Raw genomic sequence first — 18,922 nt, forward strand, 5'->3', positions numbered from 1 at the left:
GGCCCCGGGCCCCGGGCTTTTTGGAGACACTAAGGAATGAGAAAATGCCGGACGTGCGTTTTCCCACTAAACAAACGTGCCCTTAACGAGCAGAGCAAGTCCACCCGCCGCTTTGTCCCTTGTACAATTCGCCGTACCCGAAAGTGAGAAGAACTAAATTTCGAAAAAGAAATGCATTCGTACGGGTATAGAGCAAACGGTGTGCTCTCATTGTCATTGACTATTCTAGCCCTACTCTGCACTGTCGCCTCTCTCTCCGGCGGTATTCTCAATCTCCCTCCTCCTTCCGCCCAAGTTGAGGTCTCTCTCTCTCTCTCTCTCTCTCTATTTATATACTTACGGATGTATTCAGATCTGGTACCTATGTTTTGATATCGGTAGGTGGTAAACATCAATTGGTTTCAGAAGCACCGAAGTGGAAACGACGAGGTAAATTCATTCTTGATTTCGAAAAGAAAATATTTGGATGTCAAGTCTCAATGATAATAGATTCTCCATTGTATGACTTGAAAATTAATTTTGAATTTCTTTTAAAAGATTTGAAGCTTAGATTCTTGGAAAGCTAATTTTGAAGTGCTGAAAAAGGGATCCTAGTATGCTTGCTTGATTCATCGATTTCTTTTGGCTCTTGGATAGAATGAGAGCAAAATGGAATGAAATTGTGTTTAAAAGATTGTAAAATTTGAATTTCCTTGAAGAAATTTTTTGAGCATTTCTGTGTGCTTGCAAAGAATGTAATGGATGGTGGATCTTTGACTTCACAGAATTTGTGTTGTGCTTCATTCTGAAAGAAAATACAAAGGTGTATCAGCAGTGATTTGTGTGAAATCATATATTTTTCAAGGAATTTTTTTTTTGTTTGTTGTTTGTTGTTGCTATATAAAATGATGATCATTAACAACTATTTAAGGACTGCCATAGATGGAAAAGATTGATACTCTAATTAGTAATAAGGAAATGATGGTTTTACCATGGGGAAGTCAAGCCAACTATTCACAATGATGCTTTGCTATGTTGACATGTTGGCTTTTGATTAAGCCCTCATCTATAGAACCATTTTTTAGTGCTTGCTATTTGGCAGTTGGACTTCCAGCCATTGCTCTTTGAGTGATGCAGGAGAGAAGTTATTGAGATGTTTATGAGGATCCTCTGTCCATTATTGCTGTCAATGCTTATGCTCAGGAATCACTTCTCTAACATCTAATTAGTTGAATTTTATATTAGTAACTACAACCAAAAAAAAGGTGTGTTCTGAACATAGTGTTCTGTTGTAAACTGAGAAGGAATGATAAGAATGAAGCATGCATCATAAATAAGTAATCCAATTTATTTCTTTGAATGCATATTTGGTGTGCAAATATTTACATGTCATGTCATTGAGTCTTTTTTTAGAAGCATCTAGGAGAACCTGTTGGTAATGCAATGCATTTTAATTTCCAATGATAAATTGAATCTGCAATACAATAGGCTTTGTTGTTAAAATTTAGAGGTTGCTTAAAGTCAGGTCAAAGTTCTTCTGTTGTTGTATTTTTATATTTATTTATAATCCTTTTTCAATAGTTTGATGGATGATGTGCACCTAGATAGAACTTGATGACCGACAAGGATTCAGCACACCAACTCAATATTGGGATTTTAAGGGTTTATTTTTGTTGTTGTTGTATATGGTTTATTCATGTATCCTTGAAGCATTTTGATCTATTTATTTAGGTCGTTGAAGTCATCCAACTTCTACTTTATGTAGGTCAGCTTGACATTAAATATTTCAGCAAATCTTGAGTCATTGTTTACTTGGAACACGAAACAGGTATATCAACCAACTCTTTTATTTGCTTACAAACGATATCTTGCAAAATGCTTTAAATGCTCTAGAATGTTAATGGCTGGACTCATACCTTTTGTGTCTACTGTAGTGATTTAATCAATACTTTTTTGGAAAATAAGAAAAAACTTGTGAATTTTATTAGATGTGCAAGTGAGACATATCTTAAACTCTCCTTGTATCTACTTCCATGATGTAAATAACCAAATAACCCTTACAAATTTTACATTGTCCTATAGGAACTTTCTATGTGACTAATATACATAGTTGTTAACTCATAAAATGCATCATTTTCATGTCATATACGCAAGTTTTTTTATATAGTAAAAAGTAAATAAAAAGAATATGAATACATGTGTGTGTGTATTGAAAGCATGAAGTACAAAATATTATATAACCAATTTTATGAAAGATAGTAGGATTTAAAGAGTTAAACTATGTCATACCATATGAAAACATTGAGTGCTAGATTTTTTGAAAGTTAAATTTAATAACATATGAGTTTAATGCATAGGTTTATCATTAAATCCACTAAAATAAACTTTTTGAATTTTTAGATATGATTTTTAGTTTCAAATTCTAACTAAGCATATGTACTTATATGGTTATGAGTATGCATATCTATATGCGTCATCTCTAAAGTTCCAACTTTTTATGTTTGTCATCATTTTTTCCCCATAAATAAATAACAACAACAATAAAGACCAAAAAAAACAAATATATTAAGTAAAAGTTTTTATTCACCAATCATCATCATTTTCAATGTCAACAAAAAATAAAAACAACAACAAAGACCAAAAAGACTAATATATTGAGTAAAAGTTTTTATTCATCGATTATCTTTGTTTTCAATGTCAACATTCAATTCATTAAAATGAAAATTCTTCAATATTTATTGTCAGAATAAATTTACTTAGGTTCTAACATTATATTTGACAATAAGAATGTAGTTTTTCATATAAGATTATTTTACTTCTCTACCTTCTATGATCAATTTCTAATCTTATTGTCCATTTTAAACAAATAATATAATAGTTTTTTAAGAAAAAAAATTTGGATTTAATTTTTAAAAAAATCATTAAAAATAGTTAGGGGTGTATGTGTTGTTGTATCACATATTATATCATGTATCACATGTATATCTATCATAAATTACACTGAAGATAATATAGGAATTATGATACATATTGACATTCATTAAAAATTATATCGTATTGTTGTATGTATATCTTTTTACATCGATTTGTGCCCCCTCTCTCTCTCTCTCTCCCTCCCCCTAATTTTATGTACGCAATGGAAATTCACAATATAGGAGATAGTATCTAACTGAGAATTTAATATTGCAGATATTTGTCTTCTTAGCAGCTGAGTATGAAACCCCAAAGAATTCGTTGAATCAGGTATGCTGTAATAGATTGTGATGCAAATGCCTTTGCAGGGTTGTGTTCCTTTTTTTCTTTATTTTGGGCACAAGTTGCTGCACTTTTATGTTGCATGATAGTATGGAGACTTGTGGTGGTTGTTGAACTAGTTTCCATTCACTTGTTCCCTTTGTGTCTTAGTAGGAATTCAACATTATTGTTGCTTTCTTGGCAATCTTTCATATGCTTAGCCTCCATTTCTATATGCAACAGCCCTCAATTCACCTCAAATGAGGGTTGCTTAACTTACGACTATGTTTATTGTGCAGTACTTAAAAGTTCCTCTTGAGCTAGTTCAAACTTCAAATCACTGATGGTATAAGTGAGATGGTTGTACTCTTAATGTCTAAGAAATTATATTAAGGTGAAATAAATTTACCTGATGTGTTTGGATTCCATATAATACAGTATGCCATGTTATTGTTTTATACAAGGTTAAGAGGCAAAATTTGTCATTCCCTAGACTTCTCCAGTGTAGACTGAGCAATAAGATTGACAGGAATTTAACTAATGTGACCTGATCTAGAAATTAGTCACTATCATATAATATTGATTCTATATGCTAAGAGAATGTGGCTACAAAGAATGAACAGGATTAATTTACCTACAATTAGCATATAGTGTTTGTGTTTTTGCTGCTTGCAATCTCTTAAACAAGGCTTACATAGTGAGTTACTGGGACTATATAACCTCCCAATTTTTTAATCCACCATGGCTTGAAGGTTATGCTGTTGCTTGAAGGAGGTCTTTGCAGTGATGAGATATGTGAATCATAATAATGAAGGTAAGGAATTAATTTTCTTTGAACTTAAAAGAATATACAGTGAAGGACGAGCTGTCCTTCACTACAAACAAAATCTTTCAACAAATTGGAGAAACTAAACAAGATCACTGAAGAAAAACAATGGAGTACCAAATCAGAAAACAGATCATAACCAAGAAATATACAGCTCAGGGGGGATAAAACTCCCTTACAAAACAATCTGACTGAAAAGCTCCACACATGGCTAGAAGCTAGAAAGTCAGCTAACCAGTTGGCTGAGCATGGAACCCAAGGTAGGAGCACCCCAAAACTCAACCTAAATCTATGATCTGATGTTTTTCCTTGCTCACTCAAGAAATGATTGTGGCTGAATCATTCTCCACTTAAAAGTTTGGATATACCCAAAGAATTAGCCAAAAACAAGCCCTCCAGAACTGCCTGAATCTCTACCTAGAAAACTGAACAAGCCCCAGCTGATTTAGAGAAAGCTCCTAACACCATACCATCACAATCCCTAATCACACCTCCAATATGTAGCTGTTCTGGGTTATTAAAGAACTGCTATGAAAGTTTACTTTGTGGACACCTACTGGAAGGAGTCTACACTCCTCTTGGAAGAGCAAACAAAGCCTTTGCATTTGATTTAAGATATATTGGAGTCTGTGTGTTGGTAACAATAACTTGAACAGTATGTCAGCAATAACTTCATGTGTGGTCTTTCCATAATTTGTTTTTATGTCTGACTCATGTTTACAATAAGAAACTTACCTTTTTTCTTTGGATACTCATAGTGTATTTTACTCATAACTACCATAATTCAGAATCTTGACTATGGGAAAGGCATGTCTGGTACAGCCATGGCTCCTGAAGACACGTCCATCCTACATGGAGTTGAGCAGAGACAGTAGTTCTTTACAGATTTGTCCTGCTACATAGTGTGACTAGTGTCTAGTATCCAGTGTCAGTCAAGGCAATTCAATGGCACCATCATGACACTGATGGACATCAGTTTCCTTGGAATGACATCCATATTTCCAAGTGTAGATACTTCCCTATTCAACAAATCTTACAATCCATGGCCATCATATCAACTCCTTAGCAGGCAAAGCTTGTTCCTAATGTTCAGCTGTTTAGTCATATCTATTATTTGTTGTGCATGCTGAACCAATGACCATAGTTTCAACTCCTTAACCGACTCTTGTTCATACTGTTTGACAATTTTGTCATTTAAGATTACTTTCTGTGCATGCTAAATTGTTGGCTTTGCTTGATTTACAGTCTCCATATCAGAAATCATATTCTGTGCATTTACTGGATTTCACTGTTTTGAAACAGGTTTCTATTTGGGATGGTATTATACCATCCATAGAACAAGCAAAGTTCCGGATTAACACCATAAACAAGTACCGTCTTGCTGATCAGGTAAGGCTTCTCTTCAGTACAATTTCTGCCACTAATGGTCCCAGGAGCATCAAACCCCTATAAAAATTATGAGTCTCTCCTCACCAAGCCAGGGCCCAATATTAGCATACTTTATGTTGGTCGTACGGAAAAGGAGGCTTTTCTTTCCAACCCCATCAAGAAAAGGAAAAATTTATAATCTGCCGCAATTTTCTGCCCTCTTACCACCTACCATATGCAACAAGGATGCCCCAGTATTTGCCGTCACCTAACACCCACGTCCAACACAAAACCTTTATCTAAATTTATGCATGAAAATGTTCTGGAGGTTTCACTGTAGATGCCTTTCTGCTTCCTGATTATGAAGGTGATGATCTGTTTGTCAATCAGTTCACTGCATATTTGTTTTCTTCCACTCATCCTAGTCATCGTTTCCAGGGGAACAACCTTCGGGGCAGAGAATTTAACTTGACATTGCATTGGCATGTCATGCCCAGGACAGGCAAAATGTTTGCCGATAAAATAGTTATGACAGGATATCGCATGCCCCATGAGTACGTATAAAGGATCTTTTCTGTGTATTTTAAGTTCTTATAGGATGGGAATTAAACAATTACACTATAAAGAAATATCACAAAATTTTCAAATTGGGTGAAAAGCTTATCAGGAAGAGACTTCCCTTGAGGTTATACGCTGGCCCACTCTTTCGTCTTAGCAATCAATTGCTACCTTCAAAAACGTTGTCACTTCAACATTGACGCAAATTGTTTTGTACCTAATTTGCATCCTATTTTATATTTTGATCTCATCTATTTGTATTCTGATCATATATGTTTTGTATCTTTATTTAACGATCTAGATTTCATAATATATGATCGAGATTGTATGTTTGATTGATGCAAATCAATACCCTAAAATTTTTCAAAAATAAAATAAAATACATCGCTCTCACCAAACATGGTGGCTGGATTTAAAAAAGCTAAAAGATCCAAGTATGAAGCTCCAAATGGTGAAGACATGCCATTCTCCACGCACCCTGGAAGGACTGCAACAAGATCCATTTCGTTCCCTCTCATTGGCTTGTCTGCATTTTTTTTTTCTTCCGTTTATCTTATTTAATATATGTATACATTTCATCGCTCTCATCAATCTGGCTAGCACTTATTTATTTGGACATTATTGGCTTCTGATATTTACTGGCAGCCAATGAAATTTCATTAGTATTTAATAACCAAAGTGCAGAGTGTGGCTCACACACCATATTTTTTAAAAACAGATGGATACAAAAATGGAGGAAAATACCTCAAGATCTCCAATATCTCAATAGAAAATCCAAGAACCCACCCAATTCTTTTCGCAATCAATGACGATTGACTTGCTACTTCACTCCCATAATATTTTGTTTCTGCACTATAAAAAAAGGTCCTCCAATTTGGGCTGCCAAAAGATTCATCCAAATGTTTTTTCTCAATGCCTTTTTCTTTATTTTCAAAATTACCCAGATGGAGTAGTATCGATTCTTATATTATTCTACAAGTGATACCCCCTTCCAATTATCATCCCTGAGGTCATATCGCACCCATCTTCCAACAAAAATTTGACGCTTTTCTTTCTCTTTATCCATTCAGCCAAACACAGCATGTAAATATTCTTAAAGAACTTCTTCCAGAATTCACCAAATCAGATAGAATATCTGGAAAGCTGAAAACTTCAGAGACTACGACAACGAATTATCATTCATGATGATGCTACAAATTGGATGACGAATCATCAAATTTGCTCAATATTCAATGCAGATGCATGAAAGTTTGAATGGTCCCTACGTATAATAGAATACAGTATATGAAAAAGAAGGTATCTTGGCATATGGGTTTTCCCCAAAATTGTAGTTTTCAGTGAGGGCGGTGGCCACAGGCCCCCAAGGTCAAGGGAAAATTGAAGATGTGGCTGTCACTTGCCTTAAGAAAATGGGGATTGCACAAGTCTTAATCGTTGTTACTGGTGGTTGTGCTCAAAAGGGCTTTTATTTTGGTGGAATCGATCTTCCTCTTTTATCAAATCCAACAATTATTTTTTTTTTGGCTTTTTCTTATGGGTTGTTTGGAATCTTGCATTTATACGTTTCCTCTTGGCCCCACAGATTCCCAACCACCATTCCTCGTTTTTATCGGGAAAATTTTGAGGGTGAAACCACCTAGAATTTCCTAGAATTGGAGGAGAGGGCCACAATCCTTCATTTAGAGCACACTAGTGTCATTAATTATGGATGATTGAAACTTTTTCTTCTTCTTGATTGCTGGCCAGTGGTGCTTATCACTGCAACAATGTTGTCTTTCTCCGACTTATATGACTATATGGAATTGGTTCCTATATCGGTGAATTACAGACACATTTTCATAAGCTCGATGTCTTAAGCAATCAAATTCAATGAATAACTTAGTTTGAAAAAAGGGATTGAATTAAGAAAGTGAAATTGATAGAATGATTGTTTTCAATAGAAATAAAGAAAATAGTCCATTTAAACAGTATTATAGTTGACTTAGCGATATTTTCATAAGCTCGATGTCTTAAGCATCCAAATTTAATGAATAACTTAGTTTGAAAAAAGGGATTGAACTAAGAAAGTGAAATGGATAGAATGATTATTTTCAATAGAAATAAAGGAAATAGTCAATTTAAACAGTATTATAGTCGACTTAGGGATTTATGATAAATTGTAATCGACTCAGGAATTCAAGTAAAGATTGAACTTCTTTCGTAGTATGTTCATCAATATCAAACTTCATACAATATAATACGACAGAAAGAATCGACTTTCATATGTTGTGTCATGTGTCTTAAAGGATAAAATAGTTATAAATGAATTATAAATATCAAAAAATTACATTTCAATAATTCACCAAACGGAGCCTCTTCTTAAGAAAAAGAATAGGGTGTATAAAAACAACTTGTTTAAAGAAAAAATTGAGGGATAAGATAGGTTATTTTATATCATATGACAAAATCTAAGCAATTTGTGTTCTCAAGTGACTGCAAACCACCGCCAGACAAGGTCTGTAAAGTTTCAACATCTCCTTCATGGTGCCTTTAAGCTACCCACCAAATAAACGTGCCCTATAATATTGCAAATGACTTCAATCAACTGCCCTTTGCTTCTTTCCATTTTTGCCATTTTTTCAAACAATCTTTAATGTTTAGGAAACATTTTTGCATTTATCAATGTGCACTCACCTACTCTGCCCTTCGCAAGTTGCATAATATCCTTGCCTATAATTGGTCATTTGTGTGTTGCACTCTCTAGATGCTCATTTCTGTCATCAACTGCCTCTAGTGGGTGCTACGTCCAAGCCTGACACCTTCAAAATGATACCGGAAACCAATCTTGATTCATCTTTTTGTTTTCCATTTCATTGAACGAAAGAAAATATAGGAAAAGGAAGGAGTGTAGAAGAAAGTTAGGTGCTAGTCGTGGGATGCTACCATGCTAGTGGACAATAATTTTGTTGGTTTGCCCTTCAACTAGTACATGCATATTACTTATCTTATTCATCATGTCATGAACGTTGGTATGATTGTCATTCAATTGATTCATGACCCATTTAATTATCCCATCATATTGACAAGAATAAGATTGTAATTTAGCTTCTACATCTACATATTCCCATACTACATAATTCTTGTACATTTAAAATCTTCAATGAGTTCGATAAATCATAATCATATAATTTAATTATTTTACGTCTATTTCATGTTAATTAACCAATATCATCGTACACGTACCACCAAGGTGGACCTAACATGGAGTCCTTGACTAATCTCTTCAAGATGCTTAATGATTTTTTAAAACTTCATGTGAAATGGTAGATATATTATTCTTTTTCATTTTTAAATTTAATTATTAATTCTTTTTTAAAACAATGGAGTACTATGTAATATGAGAGCAGCATATCATAATAATAATAATGGAAAGAATAGCATTAGATTTCCGAATAGATTCTTGAATCACATGATAAATAAATGTTATAAAATAAAGAACAAGTATATGTAGTTGAAGCAACCCATTGATATGTCCATTCTTCAAATTAATTGAACCCATATGGAACAAAGTTAAGGTATCAATTTGACATCTGATATACTCTTTATCTCCACCATTAAAAGTATATTAATCGAAATCGTACATATATGGAGTACAAGATTTTAACGTGGTTTGATGATTAATATGATATATCCACAAAATGCATTAATACTTAATAATCCAGTAATCAAAGGAAAAAGGAATAGAAAAATGAAACTCTTAAAAAAAAAAATCCTCTCAATTATGACTGTATTCTTTAAAAGGATTAAATATATTATAGGAGTTGATTTGTCATTCATCACATAAAAGAAATTTCTCTAGGGCGTTGCCCCTTCAATCCCATGAGCTAATCAAGCAGCTCGATCCCCATGTGCTCAACGGAGAATTATACCCCAGGCATTGCGAGCAAGCATGGTTCACAATTCGACCAAATCAAATACAAAAAATAGGATTAAGATGGATTAAAGTATAAAATAATAAGATGCAAATATGTAACTAATTGATTGTACTTTTGGGCAAATGACTCTTTGTATCTTAGCTGACCGCATCCATAATATACCAGATTGGAGACAATCTTCTAAACCGTGGGCCATTTCCCAAAACCATGTGCCGGTGGCCAACGGGTGTTTCCCTCACGTTTCTCAGTTTTATCCACGGCCGTTGCTCTTTACACCTCTCCGATTCCTTGGATTTATTGTTTTTTTATCCACCACTTGGACAAGACAGCAAAGCCCAGTATCCACTGCCCCCACCCCTGATCCCTGCTCTGCAACCGACACACGTGGCCCACATGATCGAGATCCACGTCAACATGATCCAGACCAACATCAATGGGTTGACCCACATCTGGCACATGCAGCCCAAGTCCAACAATTGAACGGCGCCAAGTTCACTGCGTGAGCACATAGTTTCCATCTTTAATAAAAATCCATTTCAGTCTTGGAGATATCATCATTGATAGTTTTTAATCATCCTTTTGCCGGTGATATTTTTTCGTAATGGAATCTGGGATTCTTGGAGTTGAAGAATCTTCCCGTTTTAATTAATGGGAAACAAATAAAAAATAGTATCTTTTTGCCTTGGATGACTAGGAAAGCCACTTGGAAAAAGTAAATTATAATATGAAAACCCAACATAAAGAATCAATGTATAGGCTGTCCTGTCCCTGCCGATGTGCCTGATTACGTTTCGAAGCCTGTTCGAAACGGTGACGTTTTGACACTTCCACCCACAAGTGGCTCTCCTTTCTCTTGAAACTTAGGTGTATGTTGCTTTCAGTACACAGGAATTTTGGGTCCATCCCTGGTTTTGGACGCGGGAAGGAAGCTTGGACCCGGTTATATTTTTCAATATGATCACCATCCCATATTTAATTATTGGAATGTTTACGTGTGCCTTCAATACACCTTTATTTTTATTATTTTTTTATTTTTTTTATTTTGAAAAAAATATAGATTTCATAATATTTTATATAAAAGTTATTTTTTTTATTTTAATATTTTAATAATTTTAATTTTATTTTCTAATTTTAGAAATTGAAAACCTTCACCATCAATATCTGCTGTTAGGGATGGGAAATGAAAATCCGAATATAACTTCGTCTCGTTCCTCTTGTTTCGATTATATATAATATTAAAAAAATTGTTTTAATTGAACTTTTTATTTCTAACTTTTTAATATATATAATATTATTTTTTATAAAAATAAATTATAAATATATATAATATTCATTGAGTTATAACATATTTTTTTAATAAAATTTAATATCGAAAAATTGAAAAAATAAATTTAATTAAAAGAGGATAGGTGGATATGAGAATTTCTATACTATGCTACCCATTGCCATTCTTAATTGGTGTTGGTTAATAAAATAAAATTAAAAAAATAAAAGAAGGAAGAAGGTAGGTGGAGATGGGGTGAGTAGTAAGGAGAAACCCAACAGGCCTCCATTTTAGTTAGGGTAGATGTCTTAATTTGAGTACCAAATTTAGAAACATGGTGTTGAATAAAATCCAATTAATCATATGGGACGAAAATAGTGGTCCCACATCCAGTCATCCATGAGATGGTTCACACTCAACCGTCCGATGCAATTTTTTAAAAAAAGTTTTTTTATTTACTCAAATTTCATTAATAAATATTTATTTTTAACATCTTAAATTAGAAATGTTGATATCATTTTGCTGAAAGGAAGTAATTATTTTGAATTAATTTTCCTTGACATTTAATTTAATAATATAAATATTAAAATAATATGTTTTAAAATTTTAATTAGTTACTTTAAAAAATAAAAATGAAATAAGATAATAAAAAAAAATTAAATTATTTTTCCTTTTTCTTTTCTCATAATATTTTCTTTTTAAAATGCTTTATTGGACGAACGTTATATAAAAGCTTTCAGCAAAAACATTAACCTCAATTTTATTAAATATATATATATATATAATCTTTAAAATTGTTGTTTATTAAAAATTACGTTGGATTCAGAAGCCACCAACTCCGGCCACTAGGCTGAGATGAGGCGGATGAGGGCCCCACAAAGCCAATACGTCTCAATCCGACGCACAAGAATCATCGCCCCTCACGCGGGACCCACGACCCACCCCACATGACCTTCCCGTCCTCTACAGAATTAAATAATTAAAATTACCATTAAAAAATTCAGGGAAATCATATAATTACGATAATGCCCCGCCGCATTTTCTTTATATTGACACCCCCTTCCTCGTTTCCTCTTCCATTTTCCAGCCTTTAACTTTCTGATACAGAGCAGAGTAAAATGTTGGGTGTTTTCAGCAGCTCCATCATGTCGCCTCCAGACGAGCTGGTGGCCGCCGGCTGCCGGACTCCGTCTCCCAAGATCACGGCGGAGGCGCTGATGAACCGGTTCATCCAGGGAAACCCCTCCGCCGTTTCCGTACATGTCGGAGACCACGTTCAGCTTGCGTACACTCACCACAACGAGTCCCCTTTGCTGCCCAGGTAAAAACACACACAAACCACCAACTCCACGACCTCCTTCTGCATCTTTTTCTCACCACATATCAGTCGTTACTAAAATTTCGTTTCAGAAATGATTCCTGATTTTTTTCGACGCCGTCAAATGCCATCCACCGCCCGATGAGATGGCGGATCTGCTCATCGGACGGTGGGGAACATTCAATCGTTTCCCAGGTCCCCCCTCCCTCCTCCGTAGACCACATGAATGATTTCTCCGTTTGGTTTCGGAGAAAAAGAGGTTCAAAAGAGGCCTTGTTGTATAAGCATACCCATTCCAGCACCCTCACACAGTGTTAAGATTCTATTTTCCCAGAAACCAAACGGGATCACTGATCAGACCTTTCACTCGTCTTGAACACGAAAGTGAGAAAGCTTCATCCTTCATTTCCTGCAATTGAGATTGGACGGTGATGATCTCATAATCATCGTGAATTCTGCGGCAATGATTAAAACTCATCGGCCAGAGTTTTGGCGTTGAGGGTCCCACCTGCATCCATGCATGCATGTGTGACACGTAAGACAAGAGCTGTGACCTCCCAGGTCATCCGTGGGCTTTCAACCACACGCGTGGCATAGAGCCCAGAACTGAAGCAAACAACTGGTCTCCTGGTCAACTTTCTGGTTTTGCGTTTCAATAATTCAATCTTTCATTCGCTCACATTTTTTCATGCTTCTAGGCACATGTATTGCAGCACCCAAAAAAAAAAAAAAATCTTTTTAAAATATTTTTATTTTTAAAAAAATAATAACATATTCATAAAATAATAAAAAAAACCCTTTAGAAATGCTAACTTTTTACATCATCAAGACAAAAGTGGAAAATCTTATACCAAAAAAAAAAACGTTATTTAAATTAAAATTATCTTCCAAAAAAAAAACCCCTTATTTTAGATAGGAAATATAGATTTATTTATTTTTTTTAATTTTCTAGTTCGATTATTTGGTGTGAGATGGTTGGTCCCCGGTTGCAAGGGTGTGACATAATCGGCGTATTAGATGATTTAAGGACACGTAACTTGTCGTTTTCTAGAGGTATAAGCGGCGTAAGCCATGGGGCCCAACCTACTATTTAGATTTATTCTGAAATTTCTTATAGTATAATTGCAATTGTCAATTTTTGAAGTGATATAATATAATAATATAATAATATAACATTGATATGATGGGAAAATTTAAAGGCATGGTATAGATGATGAAAGATTTAGAAATATGAAGACTACATAGGACTAGAAAAATGAATACAATTAATAATGATGAAGCAGATAAAGCAATGGCATCATCTTCATCTTCCCAGCGAGGGGATGAGAATCCAGGACGGTGTGGGCTCCATTTGGGTTGAACAAAGGAAGAAAGAACGGAGGAGGTCATGGAACTAGTGACCCTCACGCTTGGACTTTGGGATTTTTGCTTTTATGACAATGACCTAATTTTCCTTTGTAGTGGGTGGCCCGATCAATGGTATGGTGACTACGCTTTATCCTGAACCGAGGGGATGGGCACCGGCTAAGGATAACGTCCCTGTCTCACCTGTGGGACCTCGACCATTATCAAAACCCAAAGCCCATATGGTCCCCCAACTTATCCTCTTTCCCCCACGAAAGTCTTTATATAATATATTTATAATGAATTTCGTGATTTTTATTTTTATTTTTATGAAAAATAAATTTGTCATGCAGGTCATTTGCGGTGAAGGATGAGATATTTAGCTTGTTTGAAGGGGCACTGGACAACCTGGGGAGCCTGAGGCAGCAATATGGGCTAGCCAAGTCAGCAAACGAGGTGGTTCTGGTGATAGAAGCGTATAAGGCACTGCGTGACAGGGCGCCTTACCCTCCAAACCATGTCGTGGGACATCTCAGTGGAAGCTTTGCTTTCATCGTCTTCGACAAGTCCACTTCCACCTTGTTTGTTGCTTCTGTAAGTCCCTCCCTCTCACCCACCCCCACCCACCAATATAAGATGGGGTGTGTCCAGTTTTCAATTTCGTGTTCTCTGATGTGAGTTGGGGGTTGGTTGGAATTGTGATAGGACCAATTTGGGAAGGTGCCTCTGTCTTGGGGAATCACTGCTGATGGGTATGTGGCCTTTGCTGATGACGCTGAATTGCTCAAAGGCGCTTGTGGCAAGTCACTGGCCTCTTTCCCCCAAGGTAATGGTTCTTTTTCCCGAGTCACTACTGATGTTCATATCTATATATATATATATAGTTTACCAAATACAGTTAACCAATTTAATGGTGGGCATTGGGTTTTGCAGGATGTTTCTTCTCCACAGCAGTGGGAGAACTGAGAAGCTTTGAGAATCCCAAGAACAAAATCACTGCTGTTCCTGCTCCCGATGAAGAGATATGGGGTGCAACCTTCAAGGTATAATGTTGATTGATCGAATCTCGTACTTTCTCGATAAGTTCCAAATTGGTTGCTACATTGTTTATCCTCAGTTGGAGTTCATGCCAATTCTTTTGGCCCTCTGATGGTCCCACCCGTGGGAACGATGGCACACACAACAAAATCCAATACGCAAAGATTATCTCGTTAGACTTTTACCCAACTGGCATAATTATTCCTCCTCTGATAATATATGTGGCAATGAACCAACCATCTAAAGTCCTAATCAACCGACTTGGAAAAACCCATTGAGCCACATATTTTCTTCATTCTACCCTACTGATCTATTGATTTATTGGCATTCTCAGGTGGAAGGCCCAGCGGTTTTCGCAGCCACAAAATAATGACGTTGCTCTCCATCACTACTTCCTAAACCTTTTGTTTATTTCAGGGGCGGAAAAAAGGGGTTTTTATGTGGTTGTGGACGAAAGGCTTGCATGGAGGGGTGCCATGTAAATAGCAGAGTGAGAGTTGGGTGGTGTTGACTTCTGAAGAGAGTATGTTTGTGCCAAGCGATGGGCAAATTTAGTACGTGGGTCTGGTAGTTGGTAGTTGGTAGGGCCTGTTTTCTCTAGGATAGTTGCTCTTTGGGTTATATAGCTTTTCAGTGGTTTCAATCAATGTACAGCTATGTTCCCTAGTTTAATAAAAAGCTTGTGTGATAGTTTGAAATTAAGCAACCCCAAAAAATCATCCATCTGATATGAATTCCAGCTCAAATTTGAGTGATAACCTCAGCTTTCCCTTGTTATAAATGGCTATATCCAATTCCTGAAGAGTCTTGACTCAGGGTGTTTCATCAACAATGTGATAGTCAAAGTCCAACATGCCCAAGATCATAATTTGACATCACCTTTTGAAAGGCAGGAATCATACGCTTATCCATCCTTCCTTAAATGATATAAAGTTATAAACTAACTCCTTCAATGCGTCCCTCCAAATTAAACGGTGTCATTGATGACAGCCAGCAAACCCATTTGAGCAGATGGGAACGATCAAACTGTCTTTCATGCACTCCAAGTGCATTCATTCATACCATATTTTCTTAAAAAGTAACTTCAACCTCTAAAAAATGAATGAATATGCAATCCATGAAGCAAGGCTAAAATAATTAACGAAAACACTTATGAGAGGGGTGAATTGGGTGATTTAAATTTTTTCAAAAATAATCCGGATAAGTAACTATTGAAACAATAAAAGTAAATAAAATAAGGAAGAGAAACGCAAACTCTTTTTATATTGGTTCGATAGACCCCCTTATGTTCACTCTCTTTAATCTCTTTCCGAGTGAAGGCTCCACTAATTAAAGTTTCAAACTTGTACACTTGGATTTAATATTTGTCGCACTACAATTTTCTTCAATTTCAATATCAACTTGAAGTTTAAAACATTCAATCTTTCACTAATAAAGGATATGACAATATTTAACATAACACCATATATAAATACTCGTTACAAATGAAAGCTAGGAAGAACACAATGGGGTATACTAAATGGATTCGTAAGTGAAAGAGTAATTGCACTTGAATTTGAAAGCTTTTGATGAAATAAATGAGCAGGTAGTTTTTTTTTTGTCAATAAATGCATAAAAGTTCTCAATTTATCGAAATAATTTTAAGCACCCTATTCTACAAAAGTAGGTCTTGATCAATTGGGCTCTTATTTGATTGATTGAGTAATCGTTGGACATTTAATGCACTGTAGGCAATGATGAAAATATCGGTTTTTACAAATATATAGGGAAATCGATTTTATCGATATATCGAAATATATCGATGGATATTTTAACAAAAAATATCGATGGAACAAAAATTGATCAAAACTCATAAAAATATTAGAACAATTTAAACAAATAAATATAAGAAGTAATAATAAACATTTTGATGTTGTTTTAAAAATTTTGATATATGTTTGATATAATTTATGATATTCAACAATTATATTCAAAATTTAAAAGTAAATTTTATATAAATCTATTTAATTTGGATGTTTTTAGTGACATAGAGAAAATGATAATAAAAGTATAAATATTTTTTATTTTAAAATGTTGATAATTTTATTTATAAATTTATATATAGTTATTTTGTATTTAATTATTATACAAAACATATGATACCTAAAATCAATTTACTTACAACAATTTTATTTATATATATACAAAAAACATATGTTAATTTATGCACATATAATATAATTTACAAACAAAAGTATGATCGGGAACGATCATCTCTCCAATCATGATACCTCTTGCTCAAATAACTCCTACCACGACGTGATTCAAAATTCATCACAAAAGCTTGTCTAATATGAGATGAACTAATTAGTTGTTTGATACTTTTGTTCTCTAAAAAAGCAGTTAACACTCTATCCACTATCATTGTCGTCTTTCCAATTCAAAGCGTAATCCCAATTGTCACATATGATTCTAGTAAAGATGCTAATAAAATAATAACTTGATCTTTCTCATCCGTAATGCACTTGTTAAATTTAATTATATGATCTCTAACATTTGTTCTTTCATCCATCTTCACCTCAAATAATAGTTTTTTTTTTAATTTTAAATATGGTCTATTTGTTAGAAATTTCGACACATAAATTTTTTCTAATTTCTTCCATAAATCGAAGAAAAATTACTTATTCAAAACTCTTTATTTTATTCCAAGAGTTAAATGAATAGTATTTATCGGTCTTCTAATTATTCTCATTCTTCATTCACCATGCTCTCAAGTTTCTTGCTTTGTAACACTTCGAGAATTCTTTGTCACACCAAAGTGTCTTCGATGATACTCTGCCATATACTTGAAATTATTTTTTCCATTAAAGGCCTAACATTATCTTTAAAACAATTTTTTCCAAGATTTTCTCACCAAAACTTTGATACCACTTATTGAGAAAAATTACAACACTCAAACTTAACACAAAAAATAAAAAGAAATAGATAAGACAAAATATTTGTGTAATGCCTATATCCACATAAAACGATATCAAATTTATTAATAAACTTTAAAAATACACGCTTTCCCAAAACTTCATACATCCTTTATCTATCTCTCTTCATTTTTTTCTTATCTTTGTAAATCTATATAAAACCACATATTAATAGAGTCATGTAATTAATCCCAAACCAATAGTTTTCTAATCCTATTTGAATTTAAAAAGGTAATTTACCAAAACACACCATCTATAAACATCAACTTTCCTATAATCACAAAGTCAAATCTCAGCACTTTAGAAATGTGTAGATGCTTCTAGAAGCTTTATGCCCCAAACGATCTCAAGTGAGAGAGTTCATTTTGGAGAGGATGTGACAATGGTGGAGATGGCATGATTAAATTACTAAGTTTCTTTCATACTCATTTGATTTATTTCCAAAGTTTCCCATTTACATTGTTGTCATTATTATGCTATACTTTGAATTTACTTTTGACTTAGCATACAAAGTTGCTTTTATTATTATGTTTCTAATTTCTTTTAAAATATCTTATTTTTATATTAAAATTTTAACAAAAATAAAAATATAAACTATTTAATATTCTTTTCAATAGCAACCCACGAATAAAGTTTTTTTTTTTATAATTCTGAAATTTCTTTCTAGATTCAATCAAATTATATATTTAATTCAATTAATGCATTAGTATTAATAATAAAAAATGAATTTCAATTTATTTTTGCAATAAATCTCAATTTTTAATTTTATTTATGCATATATGCCCAATTTTGTAGCTATTAAAGCTTAACCAACCAAAAAGAAAAATAAGAAGCTGAATTTGAAAAATATTTCTAATTTTTTAAATATTTTTAAAAATAAAAAATTATTTTTAAACCCAAATAGGTGTTTGGTAATTTTTTTTAATTAAAAAAAAAATGAGTTTTCATATATTCATATAAAAATAATTGTAAAATAAGAACTCTAAAAATAATTTAAATTTAATACACTTACTAGTAAAGGTAACCTAGAATGATTCAAAAGTAAAAAATAATACTTTTGATAAAAAAAATGCACAAAATATTAATTATTTTTAAATAATAATTTGAAATTTATATTTTATAAAT

General features: G+C 33.7%; 2 protein-coding genes across 2 annotated transcripts; both read left to right on the forward strand.

Annotated features, from left to right (window-relative positions):
* Nucleotides 1–51: 51 nt before the first annotated feature.
* Nucleotides 52–6,310, forward strand: LOC100254429 (signal peptidase complex subunit 3B). Its single transcript, XM_002280569.4, has 6 exons — nt 52–300; nt 382–429; nt 1,745–1,807; nt 3,169–3,222; nt 5,342–5,428; nt 5,846–6,310. Exons 1-6 carry the CDS (start codon nt 172–174, stop codon nt 5,969–5,971), a joined length of 507 nt encoding a protein of 168 aa, XP_002280605.1. The 5' UTR covers nt 52–171; the 3' UTR covers nt 5,972–6,310.
* Nucleotides 6,311–12,035: 5,725 nt separating this feature from the next.
* LOC100249318 (aluminum induced protein with YGL and LRDR motif-like) lies at nt 12,036–15,545 on the forward strand. Its single transcript, XM_002280622.4, has 5 exons — nt 12,036–12,464; nt 14,159–14,399; nt 14,511–14,631; nt 14,739–14,848; nt 15,178–15,545. Exons 1-5 carry the CDS (start codon nt 12,262–12,264, stop codon nt 15,211–15,213), a joined length of 711 nt encoding a protein of 236 aa, XP_002280658.1. The 5' UTR covers nt 12,036–12,261; the 3' UTR covers nt 15,214–15,545.
* The last annotated feature ends 3,377 nt before the right edge of the window (nt 15,546–18,922 follow it).

The sequence above is a fragment of the Vitis vinifera genome, chromosome 5, assembly GCF_030704535.1.
Source record: "Vitis vinifera cultivar Pinot Noir 40024 chromosome 5, ASM3070453v1".
In the NCBI taxonomy this organism is placed as follows: Eukaryota; Viridiplantae; Streptophyta; class Magnoliopsida; order Vitales; family Vitaceae; genus Vitis; species Vitis vinifera.

Bases quoted from the DNA above. Each gene is read 5' to 3' on its own strand.
- LOC100254429 (XM_002280569.4), top strand. From the start codon at position 172: ATGCATTCGTACGGGTATAGAGCAAACGGTGTGCTCTCATTGTCATTG. The intron at 1,808-3,168 runs GTATATCAACCA...TTAATATTGCAG, and splicing joins TTACTTGGAACACGAAACAG to ATATTTGTCTTCTTAGCAGC. The intron at 3,223-5,341 runs GTATGCTGTAAT...GTTTTGAAACAG, and splicing joins CAAAGAATTCGTTGAATCAG to GTTTCTATTTGGGATGGTAT.
- LOC100249318 (XM_002280622.4), top strand. From the start codon at position 12,262: ATGTTGGGTGTTTTCAGCAGCTCCATCATGTCGCCTCCAGACGAGCTG. The intron at 12,465-14,158 runs GTAAAAACACAC...TTTGTCATGCAG, and splicing joins GAGTCCCCTTTGCTGCCCAG to GTCATTTGCGGTGAAGGATG. The intron at 14,632-14,738 runs GTAATGGTTCTT...TGGGTTTTGCAG, and splicing joins ACTGGCCTCTTTCCCCCAAG to GATGTTTCTTCTCCACAGCA.